This window comes from Elaeis guineensis, chromosome 15, assembly GCF_000442705.2.
Source record: "Elaeis guineensis isolate ETL-2024a chromosome 15, EG11, whole genome shotgun sequence".
Classification (NCBI taxonomy): Eukaryota; Viridiplantae; Streptophyta; class Magnoliopsida; order Arecales; family Arecaceae; genus Elaeis; species Elaeis guineensis.
Window position 1 is genome coordinate 72,439,587 of NC_026007.2, and position 20,960 is coordinate 72,460,546.

The window sequence follows — 20,960 nt, forward strand, 5'->3', positions numbered from 1 at the left end:
TGATCAGTGGTTTCACTATCAATCACGCTCAATTTAGAAAGGATAGAGAAATAAGCTAGCATACCTATATTTTTGGCTTTTGGTGTTGAAGTAATTGAAGAAATCAAAACAAGTAGCTTGGCATATTGCTTGGGTGTAAATCTGGAGTAGTGGGAGTAGGAGCATCATGAGATCTACTACGATCAATTTGCATGAGACTGGAAAAACCAAAATGCTCTGATACCACATTAAGAAAAAAATTTATAGACAAAAAATATTAAAGAAGAAATTTACGGCCAAAAGGTTTAAACTCATTAACTATATATATATATATATATATATATATATATATATATATGGAATCAAAATCCCGACATCAAAAAGATCAATATCTTTACATCAAAAGAATAATATGATCCATATAATAAAAATCTTGACAAATATATATATATGATTAGCAAAATTAGGGATGGTTCTAATCTCATGGGATTGGTCATATCTACTAATTCTGATTGCATGGTTGGTCAAAAAAAAAAAAAAAAATCAAAGAGTAATTTTCATCACATGGAATTATATAAGAGAATCAAAATATGATCTTCATCATTGCTCTGCCCATATCTGCCTAATTTGATACTCAGAGAATCAAGGTGATTATTCCTATCCAAATTTGCCTAATTAGATGTTGGGAAAAGATTTCCATCATTTTTTTAATTGTCGTTGAGAGGACAAGCCTCATTGTAAGAAAAAAAAAAAAAGCGTATCCAAGAGCGTCAGCCTGCGCTAAAGACAGCAACTGGAAGGGAAACGAGGACGTCCAAATTGACGCTCGAGAGGAAGTGGAGGCAAGTTTGGCTAACAAGCCATCGGGTTGGTTCCTTGCAAAGGATGTGGGACAAGCAATAAAAACATCCATTTTACTTCCTTGCATTGTTTCTGTGTTCTCCTTCAAATTCCTACAAGATTTTTTTCTCCAGCTTTTCCAGCTAACATAAGAACTGAGTGAAAATACAGAGACAGACAAAAGTCCGTGACAAGGTAAATGAGCAGGCAAACCAATAACCTAAAACTGTCACAGCAAATTTCATTCAATACATGAATTAGTTACAGAACTCACTAGGTGCTAGTCTTGGCATCATACCATCCCATGACGAGCTTCACAATGAGAAGATTTCATCAAGCATCTACTCTGTTGTCTCAGGCTTCAGCACATGTCTGAGAATGCATGATACAATCCTTCTTATATCATCTTCATCATAGGAAGTAACAAATGTCACTGCAACAACAAAAGGTCTCTTACGTGTGAACAGTGAATGCTTTATAGTCTTGAACATACATTTTTAGAATAACAACCTAGCCCTATTTATCCTTCCTCATGTTATTAGCAATAATAGGTTTGGTAATGTTGTCCATATAAAAAATGAAAGAAAAATGAACAAAATATAGCAAAAAAAAAAAAAAAGCAATATCACAATTGCATAATGATTGTTACTAGCTGTACCATCAATTTGTCAATGTTTTCTGTAACAATTATCTGGGTCTAAGGATGGCGATCTAAGGACCGCTGGTATTACAATAGACCAGGTGCTGAAATGTATTTAACACTTTCCAAGTATTATCAGCTTATCTGAAACTTGGCTCATATCTGTGTTCTCGTCCATCTTAGGGACCATTCAATGCTTTTCTATTGCAAGATTTGATATGGAAATGTAACCTCAAAGGTCAGTCTCTGATAATGAATGTTATAGCATGATAATATGTCACGTCTCCGATCCGAGATTGTGAATCGAGAATCATGGCAACCGCCGCATACTCATAGAAAACTCTTCCCATAAGCATACAAGGCATCTTATCACGATATCAATGCTTCACAGCAGAATAATTAGTCAATAATTTAAATTCAAAACATAACAATCTAAATTCCAACTATAATATCTCAAATAACACAACAATGTTCAATAAACCTTACATTAAATTTAATAAGATTTTCAGTCTAAAATTAAAAGTATGAAGATTCTGCTTCTAATCACTCTTCTATTCATATCTTGTATCATCTTAATTTCTCGACATTTGTAAAAACAGTAAAAATAAAAGATAATGAGCTAGACAGCCCAGTAAGCAATGATCACTCTCAGTAGATTTTATCAGGCAAAATAGTAAATAATCATTTATAAAAAATAAGCATACTAAGTTCATCAATTTGAAATCAATTTCAATTATATAATACAATTCATGCCAAATTTATTTCTTTTTCAAAAATTCAAATTTCTTTCGAGATTTCAATTTCTTTCATTCTTAAATTCTTTTCATCAACCATGAGCTATGATCATATTTTTCCTGTGGCAGGGTCATAATACTGCGTATCTTTTTGCGGTGAGCTGCAAATTATCTGACAGCAAAATTCTTCAGAACCGCTAGTCTCTCCGACGGTTTGTCGCTGGTCTCTCTGGCGACATAAACCCTCAGAACAAATCAATTGCCAACGTATATGCCCCCATTGGCGGGATTCTTTACATAGTCAGGTTGTCAATTCATATTGTTCTTATATCAGAATTCTTTATAAATTATGTTTCATATTCTAATTTTGATAAGAAAACATATAATCATATAGTATCGAAATCAATCAATATAATACATCATAAAATCAATATATTCAATCATGCTTCATCATAACATTTCAAATAAGATATTTTTCATAACAAAATATCATTCATCCAATCTATGCATCGTTTCACAAATTATGTCAAAAAAATATATTATAATTTATCGATAAATTTAGAAAAAATGAAACATTACTTACCTCGAATGCATTCCAATAATCCACATAATTCTATAAATTTTCTTCCATAAATTCTGTTCGTAGATTATATCGTGATATCCCATGATCAAACATCTACAATCCTATACAGTATCAATTTCAATAATTAGAAAGGATACGAATATCATATTCAACGGTTTAGATTGGGTCCGATCATCTAATTTCATCTGATCAAAATCTAATTAGGATATAAACGATCCAAAGTTTGACTATCAGATCAAATCGGATTCGAAGTGATAAGACCAAGGTTCCTTCATTGGGTTCATGAATCAAGTGGAGAGAGAAAATTAGAGGAGAGAGAATTCATGAGGTACAATCCAAATTAATCAGATGCCATAGTCCAACATCTCGATTAATATGATCAAAATGATCTAATCCAAATCATGGTTAAATCAAGATCATGGATAATCAAATTGAAAAATATCGGATCTAATCAAGGTGAGTGTCAGTACGCTGTCCGACAATCATGGATCAAGATTCTTCATCAGATCAGAAATATTAAAAAAAATTCCTTCTTGATAAATCTTTTTAGAGAGAAAAATCGATCAAGAGAGAGAAACACTTTTAGAGAGAGAAAATTTATCTCGGATTCTTCAGACGATATGATTCAACAAATCCGATCGATCAGATCAAATCAAACTGAAATTATCATGTGGATAATTCAATAAAATCATGAAAAATAGAATCTTAAAAAATATTAGGTCTGATCAAGATGGATGCCGGTATACCGTCCAACGATCACAGATCAAAATTTATTATTAGGATCAATTTCAATTCATCATCATTCTTCTCAAAATTTTAAAAATCTTAAGAGAGATAAATAACATAGAGAAAGAATTTTAGAGAGAGAAAGTGAGGAGAGACTAGAGAAAGATTAGAGAGAGAAGAAAAGAGAGAAAGAGAAGAGAGAGAGTCTATTTATTATTTTATTATTTTTCTTCTTCTTTTTTTTTCTTTTCTTTTCTTTTCTTTTCTTTTTCTTTTTTTTTTCTTTTTCTTTTCTTTTTCTTTCTTTTTTTTCTTTTTCTTTTCTTCCTCCTCGTGGTCTCCTTTGGGCAAAACAGGGACCGTGTGGTCCCCTCCTTTGGTCGGCCGATCAACGGCATGACTGGCACAGCGATGGCTGACGGTGGAAGGGTGATGACGGATCCACAGTCTAGAGAAGCCAAACCGATGGTCGGCGGTGACCACCGACGCTGAAAAATCAAAAAAAATAGCAAAAACAGGGGTTATCTTCTCCAACAAAATCCGATGAATTCAATCGCCGACGATCGTGCACACAGGCAAAGAAAGGAAAGGAGAGAAGAGAGAGAGAGAAACTGGGGCTTACCTCGAGCTCCAGTGACGTCTCCGACGAGAAATCGAGGCGAGCATGGTGACAGGCTCCTGCGAGTCATTTCCGACGATCCTCGCCGTTTAGCTCCGATTTTCTTCGTGGGAAAAAGGAAGCATGAGTCTCCCCTTTAAATAGAGCCGGAGGGGAGGAGTTTGACTCCTCCCCAGTGAGCTTTCCGACTCTGATTAGAAGCCGGTCGGGAGAAGAAGACTCCCATAGGGAGTCTTCCTCAAAATTTTTTTTTTTGTTGGGCTTTTGTGGGCTGCGTAATTGGGCTGGATCATAACATTCTTCCCCTCTAAAAAAAATTTCGTCCTCGAAATTTTTCTTGCTTAAGTCTTCAAAATTTCTTACTTGGTATTTATGGTAAAAATCTCACCCACAAATATTTCAATATTCTAATTCTTGATACAAATCTATTCTTGAATCATTTCATAAGGAAAAAGTTAATACATCAAGTGTTGATCTGAAACAGAACCATTCATTTTCTTATTGTCAAAATCAACATCTCAAATATTTTCAATTTTTAAGATTTCAAAATCATGCTCTCATTCCTTATAAAATAATGTTCAATACCTCATGACTAGATCAAAATCAAACCTATCTCTTGTAAATAGAAAAAAATCAATATCTTAATTCCTGAACAAAAATTTCATTCATCATCATCATTTATTTTTTTTTTCAAAATACTAACCACTCTTAATTAATCAACCCATCATAAGATAGGAAAACATATTTATGTGAATCATACAATGACATCTCAATCAATCAAAATTCAAAAATATTTTTTCTTATTCATGCTTTCAAAGGTTGAAGATTTACCATTTCAATCTCATTCTCGAAATTTTGATATTTTAATTCTTGATGCAACTTCATCATTAAGTTATTTCATAAAGATCAATATCACCAATGTTGATTAGAATCAATATCACTATTTCTGATCATCAAAATTAATCTCTCTCAATTCTAGATAAGGATATCAAATTTCTCACCAAAAATCCTTAATTGCTCATGATTTAATCAATTCATCACAAGATCATAAATAAATTTTACCACATTCTCTATAGATAAACTTTTGAGTATGAAAATCTAAGATCAAAATCATTATTTGATAAATAATCTCAAATTCTTTCTAATAAATAGAGAATTATTTAATTCTAAGATAAAAAAAATTTATCTCTAAATATTCTAAATCTAAAATCAAAAATCAAGGGTCCACTCATCCTAGAATTAGGATGCTAAATATTTTTGTAGCATAATAGGTGGAAGCACTACTTTTAAAAATCACATTAAGGATATCCAAAATTTTTTTAAAAATATTATTCTTTCTAATATCAATAATTTTTTTTGTATCAAATCATATCATCTATCATAATTTTTTTAACTCAAAGAGTCAACATTCCTAACTTACTCAAAATAATCCAAATCGCCATGCTTCTGCTGCGCACTCTATTCTAACAATCAAAATTTTTTAAGTTCACCAAAAAATTTTGATCAAATTATTTTTTTATCCTATCAATAGAAAAGATCTAAAATTTCAAATTTCAATTGAAGCCAAAAATTAACTTCCGATTCTCATTCATACTTTTACTGGTGTACAATAATCTTAATTAACCCTTGAGTCCAATATCACATTTAAAATCATCATATAGGTTTACTATAATCAATATGAATCAAATTTTAATTCTCATATCAATTCAATTCGATAATTCCAAATCAAAATCCTTATAAGTCAAATCAACAAAAAAATCTTTCGATGCTCCATTAAATTAGGATATAATCAGAATATATAAGAATTTCAAATCATTATCTTTTCTAAAGTTTCTATCATCAGGATCTTCAATATCTATCAAGTATCCTTTCATAACAATCATACAAGCCTAAAAAAATCAAATCCTCACTTAATAGATTCAATCAGGGACCTCATTAACCAAAGTAAAGAAACTTCATATCAATTTCTAAATCTAAAATTTCTAAATTATAAATTCACATAGGTCTCATAATCTCAAATAAATATAAATCAGATATTTTATCTTAATCTGAAGATATTCATTTTTCATTAACAATCTCAACAATGATATCAAAAAATTTCTTGATCAACTTAGATACAAAATCTTTAAATTGAAATTTTATACACATAAAAAATTCCAGCACAACGAATATCTTACAACCTCATAATCGATTTCATCAATAAGAATAGACTTCTTTGCAATATCTCCAAATATGCATTCATCCTAATATGCCACTTTATATATGATCCACATACCAAATTCAATTTCGATAAATATTCTAATCAAGCATCATAAAAGACTTTCTTAGTCTATCCTAGAGCAATATTTTATTATCAAATCTTTATTTTGCCAATAATAGTCAACTTCTCAACTAGAAGCAATATCATAGTATTATTCTCACATCAAATTTGAACTTACGATTCACTTGAATAATCGATGATCAAATTAATAACCATAATGCACAATAAAATTTCATGTTAATCTTTTTGTAATTACTTTCGATCAAAATCTAACTAATTATACCATGATCCATAGATCATCCATCATATTTCAAACTCTATATATTATAATCTCTTGTGATCCTTTCGTACATAATCTCAATGTGGTGCGGACACCAGAGCCATCAAAAATCGGTAATATAATTTAAGTTTGATTTGGATCGAAGAAGCCTCATTAAATTGATTCTACTTCAGTTATTTATTTTCAGTCAATAAATTTTAATGCATTTGGCTTTGGGTCCATAGGGCCATACTTGGATTTGTCCACATCACCTTTGGAGCCACCACTCTCCACATGCCAAGAGAAGAAATATGCATGCCAGCATGTGCCGTGCTCATGCCAAGTTGTGTCAAGCATCAAGCACCCACATGGAGTTCCATTTCTTCCTTAGAATTTCTTAAGAGTTCTTGGCTCCTTACTTATTTTGTTGAAGGCTGATTTCTTTCCTATGGTAGATTATAATGCTTTACTTTTTTATGGAGGGTTGATTTCTTCCTTGTAAAGATAAGAGATTCCTAAACAAACAGGACCCTTAGAGTCCTATATAAATCCTTGTATCTTTCATGAAAAAAACAATGAATGATTTTACAAACTCCACAAATACTTGTGTAAATCGCTCCGAGAGAGAGAGGGTGTGGACCCAAAATCGCCCCACAAGGGGAGGGTGTGAGGCCCACTTTCTATCCTATTCCTTCTACTTAAGATTCAGTGTTCCTGCAACTCTGATCGACTCCACCATCTACCCACGCAAGCCTATTCCGTCAAGAGAAGATCTGTCTCCTCCAGAATTTTCATCTATCGTGCTGAGAGGAGTGATTTCTTATTCTACAGATCATATGCTGTCAAGGACCTTCGTTCCTTAACAGTTGATCTTTGATTTTTTTTTTAATCCGATGTTGGTAAAGACCTAGTTCTTTATCGATGGATCTGTTTGGTTAAAAGATTAAGAGCCCTAATCAGAGTAGTTTCTTAACTACCACGATCCAGATTTTTATCATCTTCTTGGATTTTCTCACGGGTTTAATGTTTTATTTTCTCTCGTTCCATTCTTATTTCTTTTTTTGTATTTACTCGTGAGCATGTTTAATTTCTGCTATCTGTTTATGAAATTTCTATTGCTAATTGTTTACTGATCTTTCGAATGGCATTCGTCTGTATCATTTAGAGTGATCTCGCTTTAGTCTCGTATCAATCAATCACGCCTCTTGAGCAGAGTATAGGCAACTATATTGTCTATCCTGGGAATAATGAGCCCCTGGCCGGATGTGATTTGTTATTGATGAACAGAAGAGAGCTTGATTATTAGGATTGATTTTCTTTTTTAGGATTGTCCCGCATCAATTTGGTATCAGAGCCGGTTGATTAGGGCTTTAGTTTAAATTCAGCAATTTAAATTTTCGTAAGTTAAATTTTCGCACTCTAAATTTCGTACTTTACTTTCAAGCATTTTAATTTTTATTGCACCTTATTTCTGCATCTTAGAGTTGCATGACCACTAGATCAGGTACCTGGTACCAACATCCTACTTCCCCACCTAATACCAATATGGATCGCAATATAGCAGCCATCATTAATGCTCTGACTGAAAAGTTTGATGACATGAAAAATTTTATGAAAGCCATGGATGAGAGAATAGTGGTATTAGAAGAAGCTAGGAAGAAACAACCTGAACCTGAGTCTCCCCGACTACCTATAGGACAAAGAGGTAGGAATCTAAAACTTGATCGACCTATAGGGGCACGTCCGCACCATAACCAGTTCGATCAAGATGAGCATATTCTTAGGAATGTGAAAGTCGAAGCCCCAAGTTTTGATGGTTGTCTAGATCCGAGAGAGTACCTATATTGGGAATCAGATATGGACCACTATTTTGGATGGTACGAAATGTCTGAAGCAAGGAGAGTTAGGTTTGCTAGGATGAAATTGGTGAGGCAAGCCCGACTTTATTGAAAAAGTGTTGAGCGTCTTCTCAATCAGAGAAGACAAGATCCGATAGAAACCTGAGATGAGATGAAAGAAAAACTCAGAGAGAAGTACCTCCCCACTTCTTACCAACAAAGACTTTTAGATCAATGACAGAGGCTTACTCAAGGGAATAGATCAGTCACCGAGTATATCACGAGATTTGATGAATACCTCATGAGATGTGGAGTAGCCGAAGATAGAGTTGTTATCTTATCTAGATTTAGAGCTGGATTACGAGAGGATATTCAGCGTGAACTCTTTCTGCGAGAGGTAACCATGTTGGAACAAGCTTATCAACTTGCCTTAGATTTTGAAAGATTTTCTAGATATTCGACTCCCCGTCGTCCTGAACCCAATCGAGTAACCCCTTCTGGATCGAGACCTAATATTAATCAAACTCCTAGTAACGGACCTCCACTTACAAATCCTATTGGGAGAAAAGAAGATAAAGGAAAAGGAGCTATAGGAGAGTTATCAAAAGGAAGTAGTTCTCGATCTCATTGCTTCAAGTGCCATGGTTACCGTCACTTTGCTGCACAATGTCCCAACCGATCATTATTCGTAGAAGAATTAGAAGGAGAAACTCTAGAAAATATTGAGGAGGAAGTTTATGAAGCTGATCCAAATTTAGTCGAGCAATTTGAGAGTACTGAGGACATCCTAAGTTATGCCACACCTGAGTCAGACCTTAGGCTTGGAGTCGTTAGGTATGTCCTAGCCCAAACTAAGGAAAGTGAAGACTGGCGTAGGACCTCTATTTTCCATACCTTCATAAAATTTGGCGATAAAATTTGTAAGGTGATCATTGATAGCGGTAGCTGTATCAACGCCATCTCCACCGACACGGTTAAGCGATTAGGATTAACTCCTGTAGATCATCCCAGTCCATACCGTGTGTCTTGGATTGATTCCTCCTCTATTCCCATCAAATTTAGATGCTGTGTGCCCATCCAACTTCATTCCTATCAGGATCATGTGTAGTGCGATGTCTTATCCATGGAAGTCGGAAGTATCATATTAGGTCGGCCTTGGCTATTCGACAATAATGTTACGATTTATGGTCGTACCAACTCCTGTAGCTTTACTCATCAGGGTAAGAAGATCACGATTAATCCTTCCCCACCTAAGGCTACTAATAGAAAGATAGGCGATGGACCAAAAGAAAATCTTAAGAAGAAAAGCCTCAATCTGATAGGTGCTAAAGAATTAGAGACGACCATGAGTGAAGAAGGATCACCAGTTTGGATGCTTGTTGCTAGAGAAGTTCGTGAGGATTCTAAGGTGGATTATCCTAAGGAAGTAGCTAGCCTTCTTACTGAGTTTCATGATGTCTTTCCTGAGGATCTTTCAGATTACTTACCGTCTATGAGAAACATTCAACATGCCATTGATTTAGTTCCTGGATCTACCCTACCCAACTTGCCCCACTATAGGTTGAACCCTAATGAGCATGCCGAGCTATAAAGACAAGTTGGAGAGCTGATAAAAAAAGGATTTGTGAGGGAGAGTTTGAGTCCTTGCGCGGTTCCTGCACTACTGACTCCAAAGAAGGATGGTACATGGAGGATGTGCATAGATAGCCGTGCCATTAACAAGATCACCATTAAGTACCGCTTTCCCATCCCTAGGTTAGATAACATGTTAGATATGATGGCCGGATCCACTATCTTTTCTAAGATCGATCTTAAGAGTGGTTACCATCAAGTAAGGATTAGACCGGGAGATGAGTGGAAAACTGCTTTCAAGACAAAAAATGGTTTATATGAGTGGATGGTGATGCCATTTGAATTATCTAATACCCCTAGTACCTTCATGAGGTTGATGACCCAAGTACTATGACCATTTATAAAAGTATTTGTAGTCGTATATTTTGATAACATTTTGATCTATAGTCGAACTAGGGAAGACCATTTAGATCACCTCCAAAGAGTGTGTCAAGTTCTTAAAACAGAAAGCTTGTATGCTAATCCTAAGAAGTGCGCTTTTATGACAGACCATATCATCTTTTTAGGTTTTGTTGTTACCCCCAATGGTGTATCTGCTGATCCTGAAAAGATTAGAGCAATAGTTGAGTGGCCGGTGCCCAAGAGTGTGCATGACGTGCGGAGTTTTCATGGATTAGCAACCTTTTATCGTAGGTTCATAAAAGGATTTAGCACCATAATCGCTCCCATCACTGACTGCATTAGAAAAAAAAATTTTGAATGGACTAGGACAGCCAATAGAGCCTTTCTAGACAATAAGGACAAGATGACTCATGCCCCAATCTTACGTCTCCCTGATTTTTCTAAGGTTTTTGAAGTAGCGTGCGATGCGTCAGGAGTTAGGATTGGTGGTGTCCTTAGTCAAGAAGGTCATCCGGTAGCATACTTTAACGAGAAACTTAACGATTCTAAACTCAAGTATTCTACCTATGATAAGGAGTTTTATGCGGTAATTCAAGCTTTAAGATATTGGAGGCATTACCTACTACCGCAAGAATTTATTTTGTACTCTGACCATGAGGCCCTTAGATTCCTGAATTCTCAAAAGAAATTGAATCATAGACACGGTAGGTGGGTCGAGTTTTTGCAAGCCTATACTTTTGTTTTGAAACACCGTGCAGGTGTAGAGAATCGTACTGCTGATGCCCTGAGTCGTCGTCATACTTTGCTGTCCACCGTTAGTATAGAAGTTGTTGGTTTTGATAAGGTTAAAAAAAATTATGAGGAGTGTCCAGATTTTGGTGACATACTTACCGCTTTACGTAAGGGGCCATCTAGAGAACGTAGTGAATATACCCTTCAGAATGATTACCTATTTAGAGAAACTAGGCTGTGTATCCCCCGTACATCTTTAAGAGATTTTTTAGTTTGGGAATTACATACTGGAGTATTAGCTGGACACTTTGGTAGGAATAAAACTATAGAGTTGGTAGAAGCCCAGTTCTTTTAGCCAAGCTTGAAAAGAGATGTCACCCGAATTGTTGCCCAATGTAGAACATGTGCCGTGGCCAAGCAGAGAAAACAAAACACCGGCTTATATACACCCTTACCTATACCAGACTGTCCTTGGCAAGATGTTAGTATGGATTTTGTTTTGGGATTACCTAGGACAGCTAGGAAGCATAATTCTATTCTAGTGGTTGTAGATAGATTTTCAAAAATGGCCCATTTCTTGCCCTGTTGTCAAATGTTTGATGCGTCGAAAGTTGTAAAGATATACTTTGATGAGATTGCTAGACTACATGGATTGCCTAAAACCATTGTTTCTAATAGGGATGTTAGATTTATGAGCTACTTTTAAAAAATCCTATGGTACCTTTTAGGCACAAAACTAAAGTTTTCTTCTGCCTATCATCCGCAAACAGACGGTCAGACCGAAGTGGTTAATAGGAGTCTTGGAAATCTTTTGCGTTGCTTGATTGAGGAACATATGGGTAACTGGGATCTTTTGCTGCCCCGAGCCGAATTTGCATATAATAGCTCTGTTAATAGATCCATTGGCATGAGTCCTTTTGAAGTAGTTCATGGATATCAACCTAGAAAATCAATAGACCTCATCCCATTACCCATGCATGCTAGGATTTCCGAATCTGCAGAGTCATTTGCACAGCATGTCAAGAGTCTGCATAAAGAGATCAGTAAAAAAATTAGTATGAGTAATAAAGTTTATAAACAGAATGCAGATTCTCATCGACGTGTTCAAGAGTTTGCAGAGGGAGACTATGTGATGGTTCGATTGAGGTTTGAACGGTTTCCCCCCGGAACCGTGAAGAAGTTACATGCCCGAGGAGCAGGTCCGTTTAAGATCATAAAGAAAATTGGATCAAATGCGTATATTGTGGACCTACCTTCTGATTTTGGAATTAGCTCTACTTTTAACATTACAGATCTTGTCGCCTATAAAAAATCAACTCGAATACCTAGTGAGCCATTTGAGCTTGAACCAACCTTTGAGAGCGAACCTATCCCTGAGTGTCCACCAGCCAAAATGTCAGCAAAACACGATCAGATTGAGAGAATTTTGGATGAGCAAATCCTTTCCACCTAGAGTCGAGGCTATCAGCGGTATCTGGTCAGATGGCGAGGTCGACCGGAGTCTGAAGATACCTGGATCACTTGAGAAGAGCTGCAACGCATTGATCCCGATCTACTTGAGCGTCACCAGAGCGGAATCGACCCACACTCGACAGGGTCGAGTTTTTTCCACCCCGAGAGAATTGGTGCGGACACCAGAGCCATCAAAAATCGGCAACATAATTTAAGTTCGATTTGGATCGAAGAAGCCTCATTAAATTGATTCTACTTCAGTTATTTATTTTCAGTCAATAAATTTTAATGCATTTGGCTTTGGGTCTATAGGGCCATACTTGGATTTGTCCACGTCACCTTTGGAGCCACCACTCTCCACATGTCAAGAGAAGAAATATGCATGCCAGCATGTGCCGTGCTCATGCCAAGTTGTGTCAAGCATCAAGCACCCACATGGAGTTTCATTTCTTCCTTAGAATTCCTTAAGAGTTCTTGGCTACTTACTTATTTTGTTAAAGGCTGATTTCTTTCCTATGGTAGATTATAATGCTTTACTTTTTTGTGGAGGGTTGATTTCTTCCTTGTAAAGATAAGAGATTCCTAAACAAACAAGACCCTTAGAGTCCTATATAAATCCTTGTATCTTTCATGAAAAAAACAATGAATGATTTTACAAACTCCACAAATACTTATGTAAATCGCTCCGAGAGGGAGAGGGTGTGAGATCCAAAATCGCCCCACAAGGGGAGGGTGTGAGGCCCACTTTCTATCCTATTCCTTCTACTTAAGATTCAGTGTTCCTGCGACTCTGATCGACCCACCATCTACCCACGCAAGCCTATTCCGTCAAGAGAAGATCTATCTCCTCCAGAATTTTTATTTGTCGTGCTGAGAGAAGGAGTGATTTCTTATTCTACAGATCATATGCTGTCAAGGACCTTCGTTCCTTAACAGTTGATCTTTGATTTTTTTTTTTAATCCGATGTTGGTAAAGACCTAGTCCTTTATCGATGGATCTGTTTGGTTAAAAGATTAAGAGTCCTAATCAGAGTAGTTTCTTAACTACTACGATCCGAATTTTTATCATCTTCTTGGATTTTCTCACGGCTTTAATGTTTTATTTTCTCTCGTTTCATTCTTATTTCTTTTTTTGTATTTACTCGTGAGCATGTTTAATTTCTGCTATCTGTTTATGAAATTTTCTATTACTAATTGTTTACTGATCTCTCGAATGGCATTCGTCTGTATCATTTAGAGTGATCTCGCTTTAGTCTCGTATCAATCAATCACGCCTCCTGAGCAGAATATAGGCAACTATACTGTCTGTCCTGGGAATAATGATCCCCTGGTCGGATGTGATTTGTTGTTGATGAACAGAAGAGAGCTTGATTATTAGGATTGATTTTCTTTTTTAGGATTGTCCCGCATCACAATGTTTAATAAAAAATTATAAAGATTTCTCCCACTACAATCATCAAAGATATACACCATAATGTTCTTAGTATCTATCCACTAACACTCATTCTATACACATCTTAGTTCATCCACTAATGCTCTGATACCATTTTAAATGTCACGCCCTCGATCCGAGATTATAAATCGAGGGTCGTGGCAACCACAGCATACTCATAAAAAACTCTTCCCATAAGTATGCAAGGTATCTTATCACGATATCAATGCTTCACAATGGAATAATTAGTCAATAATTTAAATCCAAAACATAACAATCTAAATTTTAACTTTAATATCTCAAAGAACACAATATTGTTCAATAAACCTTCCATTAAATTCAATAAGACTTTTAGTCTAAAATTAAAAGTATGAAGATTCTGCTTCTAATCACTCTTCCATTCATATCTTGTATTATCTTAATTTTTTGATATCTGTAAAAACAGTAAAAATAGGAGATAATGAGCTAGACAGCCCAGTAAGCAATGATCACTCTCAGTAAATTTTATCAGGCAAAATAGTAAATAATTATTTATAAAAAATAAGCATATCGAGTTCATCAATTCGAAATCAATTTCAATTATATAATATAATTCATGCCAAATTTAATTTTTTTTCAAAAATTCAAGTTTCTTTCGAGATTTTAATTTTTTTTTATTTTTAAATTTTTTTCATCAATCATGAGCTATGATCATATTTTCTCTGTGACAGGATCATAATATCACGTAACTTCTTGCAGTGAGCTGCAAATCATCTGGCAGCAAAGTTCTTCAGAACCGTTGATCTCTCTAACAGTTTGTCGCTGATCTATCTAGCAACATATCGTTGGTCTCTCTGACGACATAAACCTTGAGACAAATTAATTGCCAACGTATATGCCCTTATTGACGGGGTCCTTTACATAGTTAGATTGTCAATTCATATTGTTCTTATATCAGAATTCTTTATAAATCATGTTTCATATTTTAATTTGGATAAAAAAAATATATAATCATGTAATATCAAAATCAATTAATATAATGCATCATAAAATTAATATGTTCAATCATGCTTCATCATAACATTTCGAATAAGATATTTTTCATAACAAAATATCATTCATCCAATTCATGCATCATTTCACAAATTATGTCAGAAAAATATATTATAATTTACTGATAAATCTAGAAAAAGTGAAACATTACTTACCTCAAATGCATTCCAATAATCCACATAATTCTATAAATTTTTTTTCAAAAATTCTATTCGTAGATCATATCGCGATATCCCATGATCAAACATCTACAATGCTATACAGTATTAAATTTCAATAATTAGAAAGGATATGAATACCATATTCAACAGTTTAGATTGGATCCGATCATCTAATTTTATCTGATCAAAATTCAATTAGGATATAAACGATCCAAAGTTTGACTATCAGATCAAATCGGATTCGAAGTGATAAGATCAAGGTTCCTTCATTGGGTTCATGAATCAAGTGGAGAGAGAAAATCAGAAGAGAGAGAATTCATGAAGTACAATCCAAATTAATCAGATGCCATAGTCCAACATCTCGATTGATGTGATCAAAATGATCTAATCCAAAATATGGTTAAATCAGGATCATGGATAATCAAATTAAGAAATATCGGATCTAATCAAGGTGAGTGCCAGTACGCTGCCTGACAATCATGGATCAGGATTCTTCATCAGATCAAAAATATTAAAAGAAATTCTTCCTTGATAAATTTTTTTAGAGAGAGAAATCGATCAAGAGAGAGAAATAATTTTAGAGAAAGAAAATTTTAGAGAAAAAAATTCATCTTGAACTCTTCAGACGATATGATTCAACAAATTTGATTGATCAGATCAAATTAGGCTAAAATTATCATGTGAATAATTCAATAAAATCATGAAAAATAAAATCTTAAAAAATATTAAGTCTGATCAAGGTGGATGCCGGTATATCATCTGGCGATCACAGATCAAAATTCATTATTATGATCAATTTCAATTCATCATCATTCTTCTCAAAATTCTAGAAATCTTAGGTGAGAAAAATAATCTAGAGAGAGAATTTTAGAGAGAAAAAATAGAGAGAGAAAGTGGAGAGAGATTAGAGAGAGGTTAGAGAGAGAAGAAAAGAGGGAGAGAGAGGAGAGAGAGTCTATTTACTATTTTTTTATTTTTCTTCTTCTTTTTTTCTTTTCTTTTTTTTTTTCTTTTTTTTTTTCTTCCTTTTTTTTTCTTTTTCTTTTCTTCCTGTGGCCTCCTTTAGGCGAAATAGGGACCGTGTGGTCCCCTCCTTTGGTTGGCTGATCAACGACACGACCGGCACGACAGTGGCTGATGGTGGAAGAGCGACGACGGACCCACAGCTTAGAGAAGCCAAACTGATAGTCAGCGGCGGCCACCGGCATCGAAAAACCAAAGAAAATAGCCAAAACAGGGGTTATCTTCCCCAACAAAATCTGACTAATCCGATCGCCGACGATCGTGCACACAGACAAGAGAAAGAAAGGAGAGAAGAGAGAGAAAAATCGAGACTTACCTCGAGCTCTGGTGACGTCTCCGACGAGAAATCGAGGCGAGCACGGTGACGGGCTCCTGTGAGTGATTTCTGACGATCCTCGCCGTCTGGCTCCGATTTTCTTCGTGGGAAAAAAGGAGAAGAGGTCTCCTCTTTAAATAGAGTCGGAGAGGAGGAGTTTGACTCCTCCCCGACGAACTTTCCGACTCTGATTAGGAGCCGGTCGGGAGAAGAAAACTCCCTATGGGAGTCTTCCTCAAATTTTTTTTTTTTTTGATGGGGCTTTTGTGGGTTGCGTAATTGAGCGAGGTCATAACATAACAACCAACATAATGATTTCTGCAAACATATGTAACATGCGCCATAATATGGTCATTGTGTTTGTTATTTAACACTATGCATTTATAACTGAATATTATATATAAATAACTATTTTAAATTAAACATGTGATATTGTTATCTATATATGATACAAAAAATTATATGAGACATCCAAAACAATTTTTTTTTTATTTTCATAAGTTATTATTAGTGGCTAATAGCCATGAAAAAAAAGTAACATTATTTTTAAATTTTCTTACAAAAATAAACAGTTATAGTAGAATCATAAAACACCCATCACAGTTATAGGATTATGGTCATTCAGTGATCATAATAGCATACTAAAACCAGGCCAATATATGTTATATAGAACTCGTTCTCATTAGACTCAATTTAGACACAGAGGATGAAGGGATCTAAATTTCCAGTGCTTAATGGAATAGAAAATACTTGCTTCGTAAAAACAGGATTACCATCTTTGGGTTTTCCATCCAAATTTATCCTTAGATTTTCTGCAGATAGTAAACTTCAAGAGTTTTGTAATAGATAATATTAGGAGGGTCCATCAATATAATCTGTAAGCCCAAAAAGCTAAGGCAAAAGATAATGAATCCCCGCACACACGATGATATACAGAAATAACAGGCTCCTACAGCTACATGCAGATGATAACATGATGCTCATATTTTCAGCTAACCTTGTTGCCTGAGAAGATCATACACAATTTATAAGATTAAGAGCCAACAAAAACTTATAGCACTCAAGAATCAAGAGAAACAATGTTCTTGGCATCACTCTCCAAGATGTTAATCTTAACTAGACCCATTCACACCTCGATATAACTTTCAAAAATATGCATGCCCTAGAAAAAGAAACAGCTTTAAAGGTGTCTTTTTAATTACAAAATCAATATTCAAATAAATGTTACAATTTTTATATATATTCTCTGAGAGAAATTTATTCTGTATTAACAAAATTAAGGATGGTTTTATAGCCAATTTCCTCTAAATGGTGGTTTCAAAGAAAAGAGATGCGTAAAAGCCAAGGAGAGAAGTCCAGGCAAAGATTATATATATGGTAGCTTACCAAGGTTAAGTTAAACAAATTACTTGTCCTAAGAAAGGCACCCCAGCCAAATATTTGAAAATATATCTTGCTATTCAATATGATTATGAAAGGTCAAAAAGACTATGGTATACTAATTAAACAAACTTCATGAAGGACAGATAAATCGAACTTTACCCCAAGGTAGAACTGGAAATTCCCATCGTTGCTTTGGAACTGAAATTGTATATGCAGTCACCTTCATGACAATTATAGCAATTCAACTAACTAAGAAGAAAGATGAGAAATGGCCATTCTTGCAATCATTGGGACAGTTCAAGGTGACAAACGTACAAGGATGGATGCTGCAAGAGAACAGGGGGAGCTGAAGAGCGCTGACACGTCTTCCGTCTCATAGAGGAGATCCATGATTTCCATGCACACATCAAACCTCAAAAGTTCCCCAATCTTTGACAATTCCCTGATTCACAAAATTAAAATCGAAAATTTAAGAAATACACCGGATATGATTTACCTTGCAGTAACCTGTCATCTCAAGAAATTCACAAATTGTCACCCAGATAGAAAGAAAAATAAGCAAAGATTCTAGCCAGTTTTTTGTTAATTGAACTCTCTGTAGGGCAATAACATGGACATAGTGAAAGTAATGGTGAAATCAGATGAGTCAAGGACCACCTGAACTGAATGAGAAGATCCTCAAGGAAGACGAATGCAATGGTCGAAGCTCCAATATCAAATCCAAATACCTGAAAGAAAAGTACTAGCTAGGTTTTTATACTACATCGGACAAAAAGAACCATCTTTTTTCCATCAGAAAGAGTCATACCTCCATAAAGACCAATTCCTGCACATGAGGATCAAAATTCATCAATTCTAGACGGTCAAAAGAGGTTAAAATTAGGGAAAGAGTACTTTTTTTTTGTCGGGGGAGAATGACATGTGGGACGTACAGCTTCAGCGTAATCTCGAGTCATGAAATGCTGATCGGTGATGAGGTTGTCTCCCAAAGCCTTGATGCTCTTCACAGACAGGGGACGAGAATCATGAAGCTGCCGCCATGTTACATGACGAAGAGCATAAGATTAACAAGAAATCAATCAAACCTAGCGACAGCGAATTTTAAAAATAGGAAAAAGGGAACTACATACTTTGCTAGAAATCCACAAGGAAATGAGGGCAAACAGCTGCAAATTGCTCTCCCTTGGTGGATCCAAGAGCCAGCTCCCTCCATCCCTCTCGCCAAGCAACCTCGCCTTCCTTCGATGGATAAATTATGGAAATAAAGAGAGAAAGAATCAATTAATAGCACCAAAGTCGGTCTTTTGATGAGGATTTCTTGAACGTAAGTGGTACCTGCGGAGAGAAGGGAGGAATCGGTCGGCGAAGAAGGAGAGAGCTGTGTACTTGACGATCGGGGGACATTGGAGTTGCTTTTGTTTTTTGTTTTTTTTTTCCGGGAGAAGGAAGGGAATGATCAGAATTCAGAAGGGAAGATTTTGAGGGTATAATTCGGAAGGGGGCTTACCGAAGAAGCGTGGAGGAGGAACTCCAGTAAACGATGTCGCAGCGTAGAAGGGATGGTGGCCAAGGAGGACGACGGCATCACCTTCTCCATCTCTATCTCTCTCTGTGTTTGTGCGTGTGTGTGGGTGTGCGCGTCTCTGTCTAGCTCGTTGGCGGGAGAACCCTGCGAGGGGCGCACGAAGCACATGCACGACGGCCCTTTTTCTCGCCTCTAATCATAGTATATTCAGATTTACTTAAAAATTATATATTTAATATTTTATGTTCAGTTATATATACAGTTAAATCAATATTCTACGTACAGTTACATTTGCTTTCTTGCATAATTATATTTGTTTTGCACATAATTTTGCTTGATACGCAAGGAGTAAAGACTCACCATGATAAAAAATCGAAGAATGGACAAAAAAAATTATTTAATAATAACTGCATGTCAAAAAACAATCAATCTAAATTGAGAGATTTTTTTTTTTTTAAAAAAAATAACAAAGCAGCACCATCCATTTATTTAAGTAGCCGGTAAGAGGGCACAAATTGCCACGAGCTTGCTACTTAGTTATTCGAGCATGAAGATACCAAAAAAAAAAAGAAATCATCTTGTACATGATTGTTATTAAAATAGAAGATGCTTACGTGCCTATCATTAAGGCAATACATGGAATAGTGCTGTAAGGATTTTTTTTGCACAACAAGGATTTGCACCTAAATTAAAAGCTAGCATCAACGGTAGTACGGAGGATCATCTAAAACCGCTGCATGCAAAATGAACCTAGCTAACGGAAAGACAAAAAAACAAAAAGGAAGCCTTTGCGTTTGCCTGCATTTTGGAGGTTGTATACTCAATTTCTTCTGATTGGTTGTGTAGAGAATTTTGTCAACTAGCGATTACTGCAGTGCATGACGAATAGAAAAAATAAAGAAGTTTGCAACCGACCGTGCTTCAATACTTCGTTGCTCGCCCTCTGGCATTCTTTTGCCAATAACTAGGCTCACCCTCACCGGGGTCTTTATTCTTTTTGGATGCATGAGAATAACTGTATAGGACCTGTTTGGATGGCCTATCAGATATTCCTCTTGTGACTGAAAAAAAGTGTTAGCAGCCTGTGCTGGATGACATCCATTGCAAACGAGAGAGAGGATGCAATGAGTAACCATTGAACTGCTAATATAGAACATAATGGATCAATATTGTTACTACTTTATCTGGTTGTACTCGGCGATTATAACACATTCTTTTACTGACACAGGGTGCCAGCCAGTGTAATCGGTAAAATCTTTGGAGTTGGATTCCAAGGATATGGACTTGGCTCCTGCCCTCACCATGATTCCAGCCTAAATTTCTCAATGTCCTAGTTCCAACAAGGAAAAAAAAAAAGAAAAAAGATATACCACCTATTAAATACTTCATTAAGAGGGTATGGCCTATGAAACAACACAATAAATGAAGAGAGATGCATCATACTTTTTAACA

The 20,960-nt window shown here is 35.5% G+C and overlaps 1 protein-coding gene across 1 annotated transcript; it reads right to left on the bottom strand.

The window, feature by feature from the left end:
- Positions 1-886: 886 nt before the first annotated feature.
- Positions 887-19,688, bottom strand: LOC105058672 (cyclin-J18-like). The gene is made up of 9 exons (XM_073249436.1): positions 19,491-19,688; positions 19,319-19,395; positions 19,114-19,222; positions 18,916-19,014; positions 18,792-18,809; positions 18,641-18,711; positions 18,299-18,425; positions 18,143-18,203; positions 887-1,252 (listed from the first exon to the last, which is right to left on the bottom strand). Exons 1-9 carry the CDS (start codon positions 19,674-19,676, stop codon positions 1,161-1,163), a joined length of 840 nt encoding a protein of 279 aa, XP_073105537.1. The 5' UTR covers positions 19,677-19,688; the 3' UTR covers positions 887-1,160.
- Positions 19,689-20,960: the final 1,272 nt, after the last annotated feature.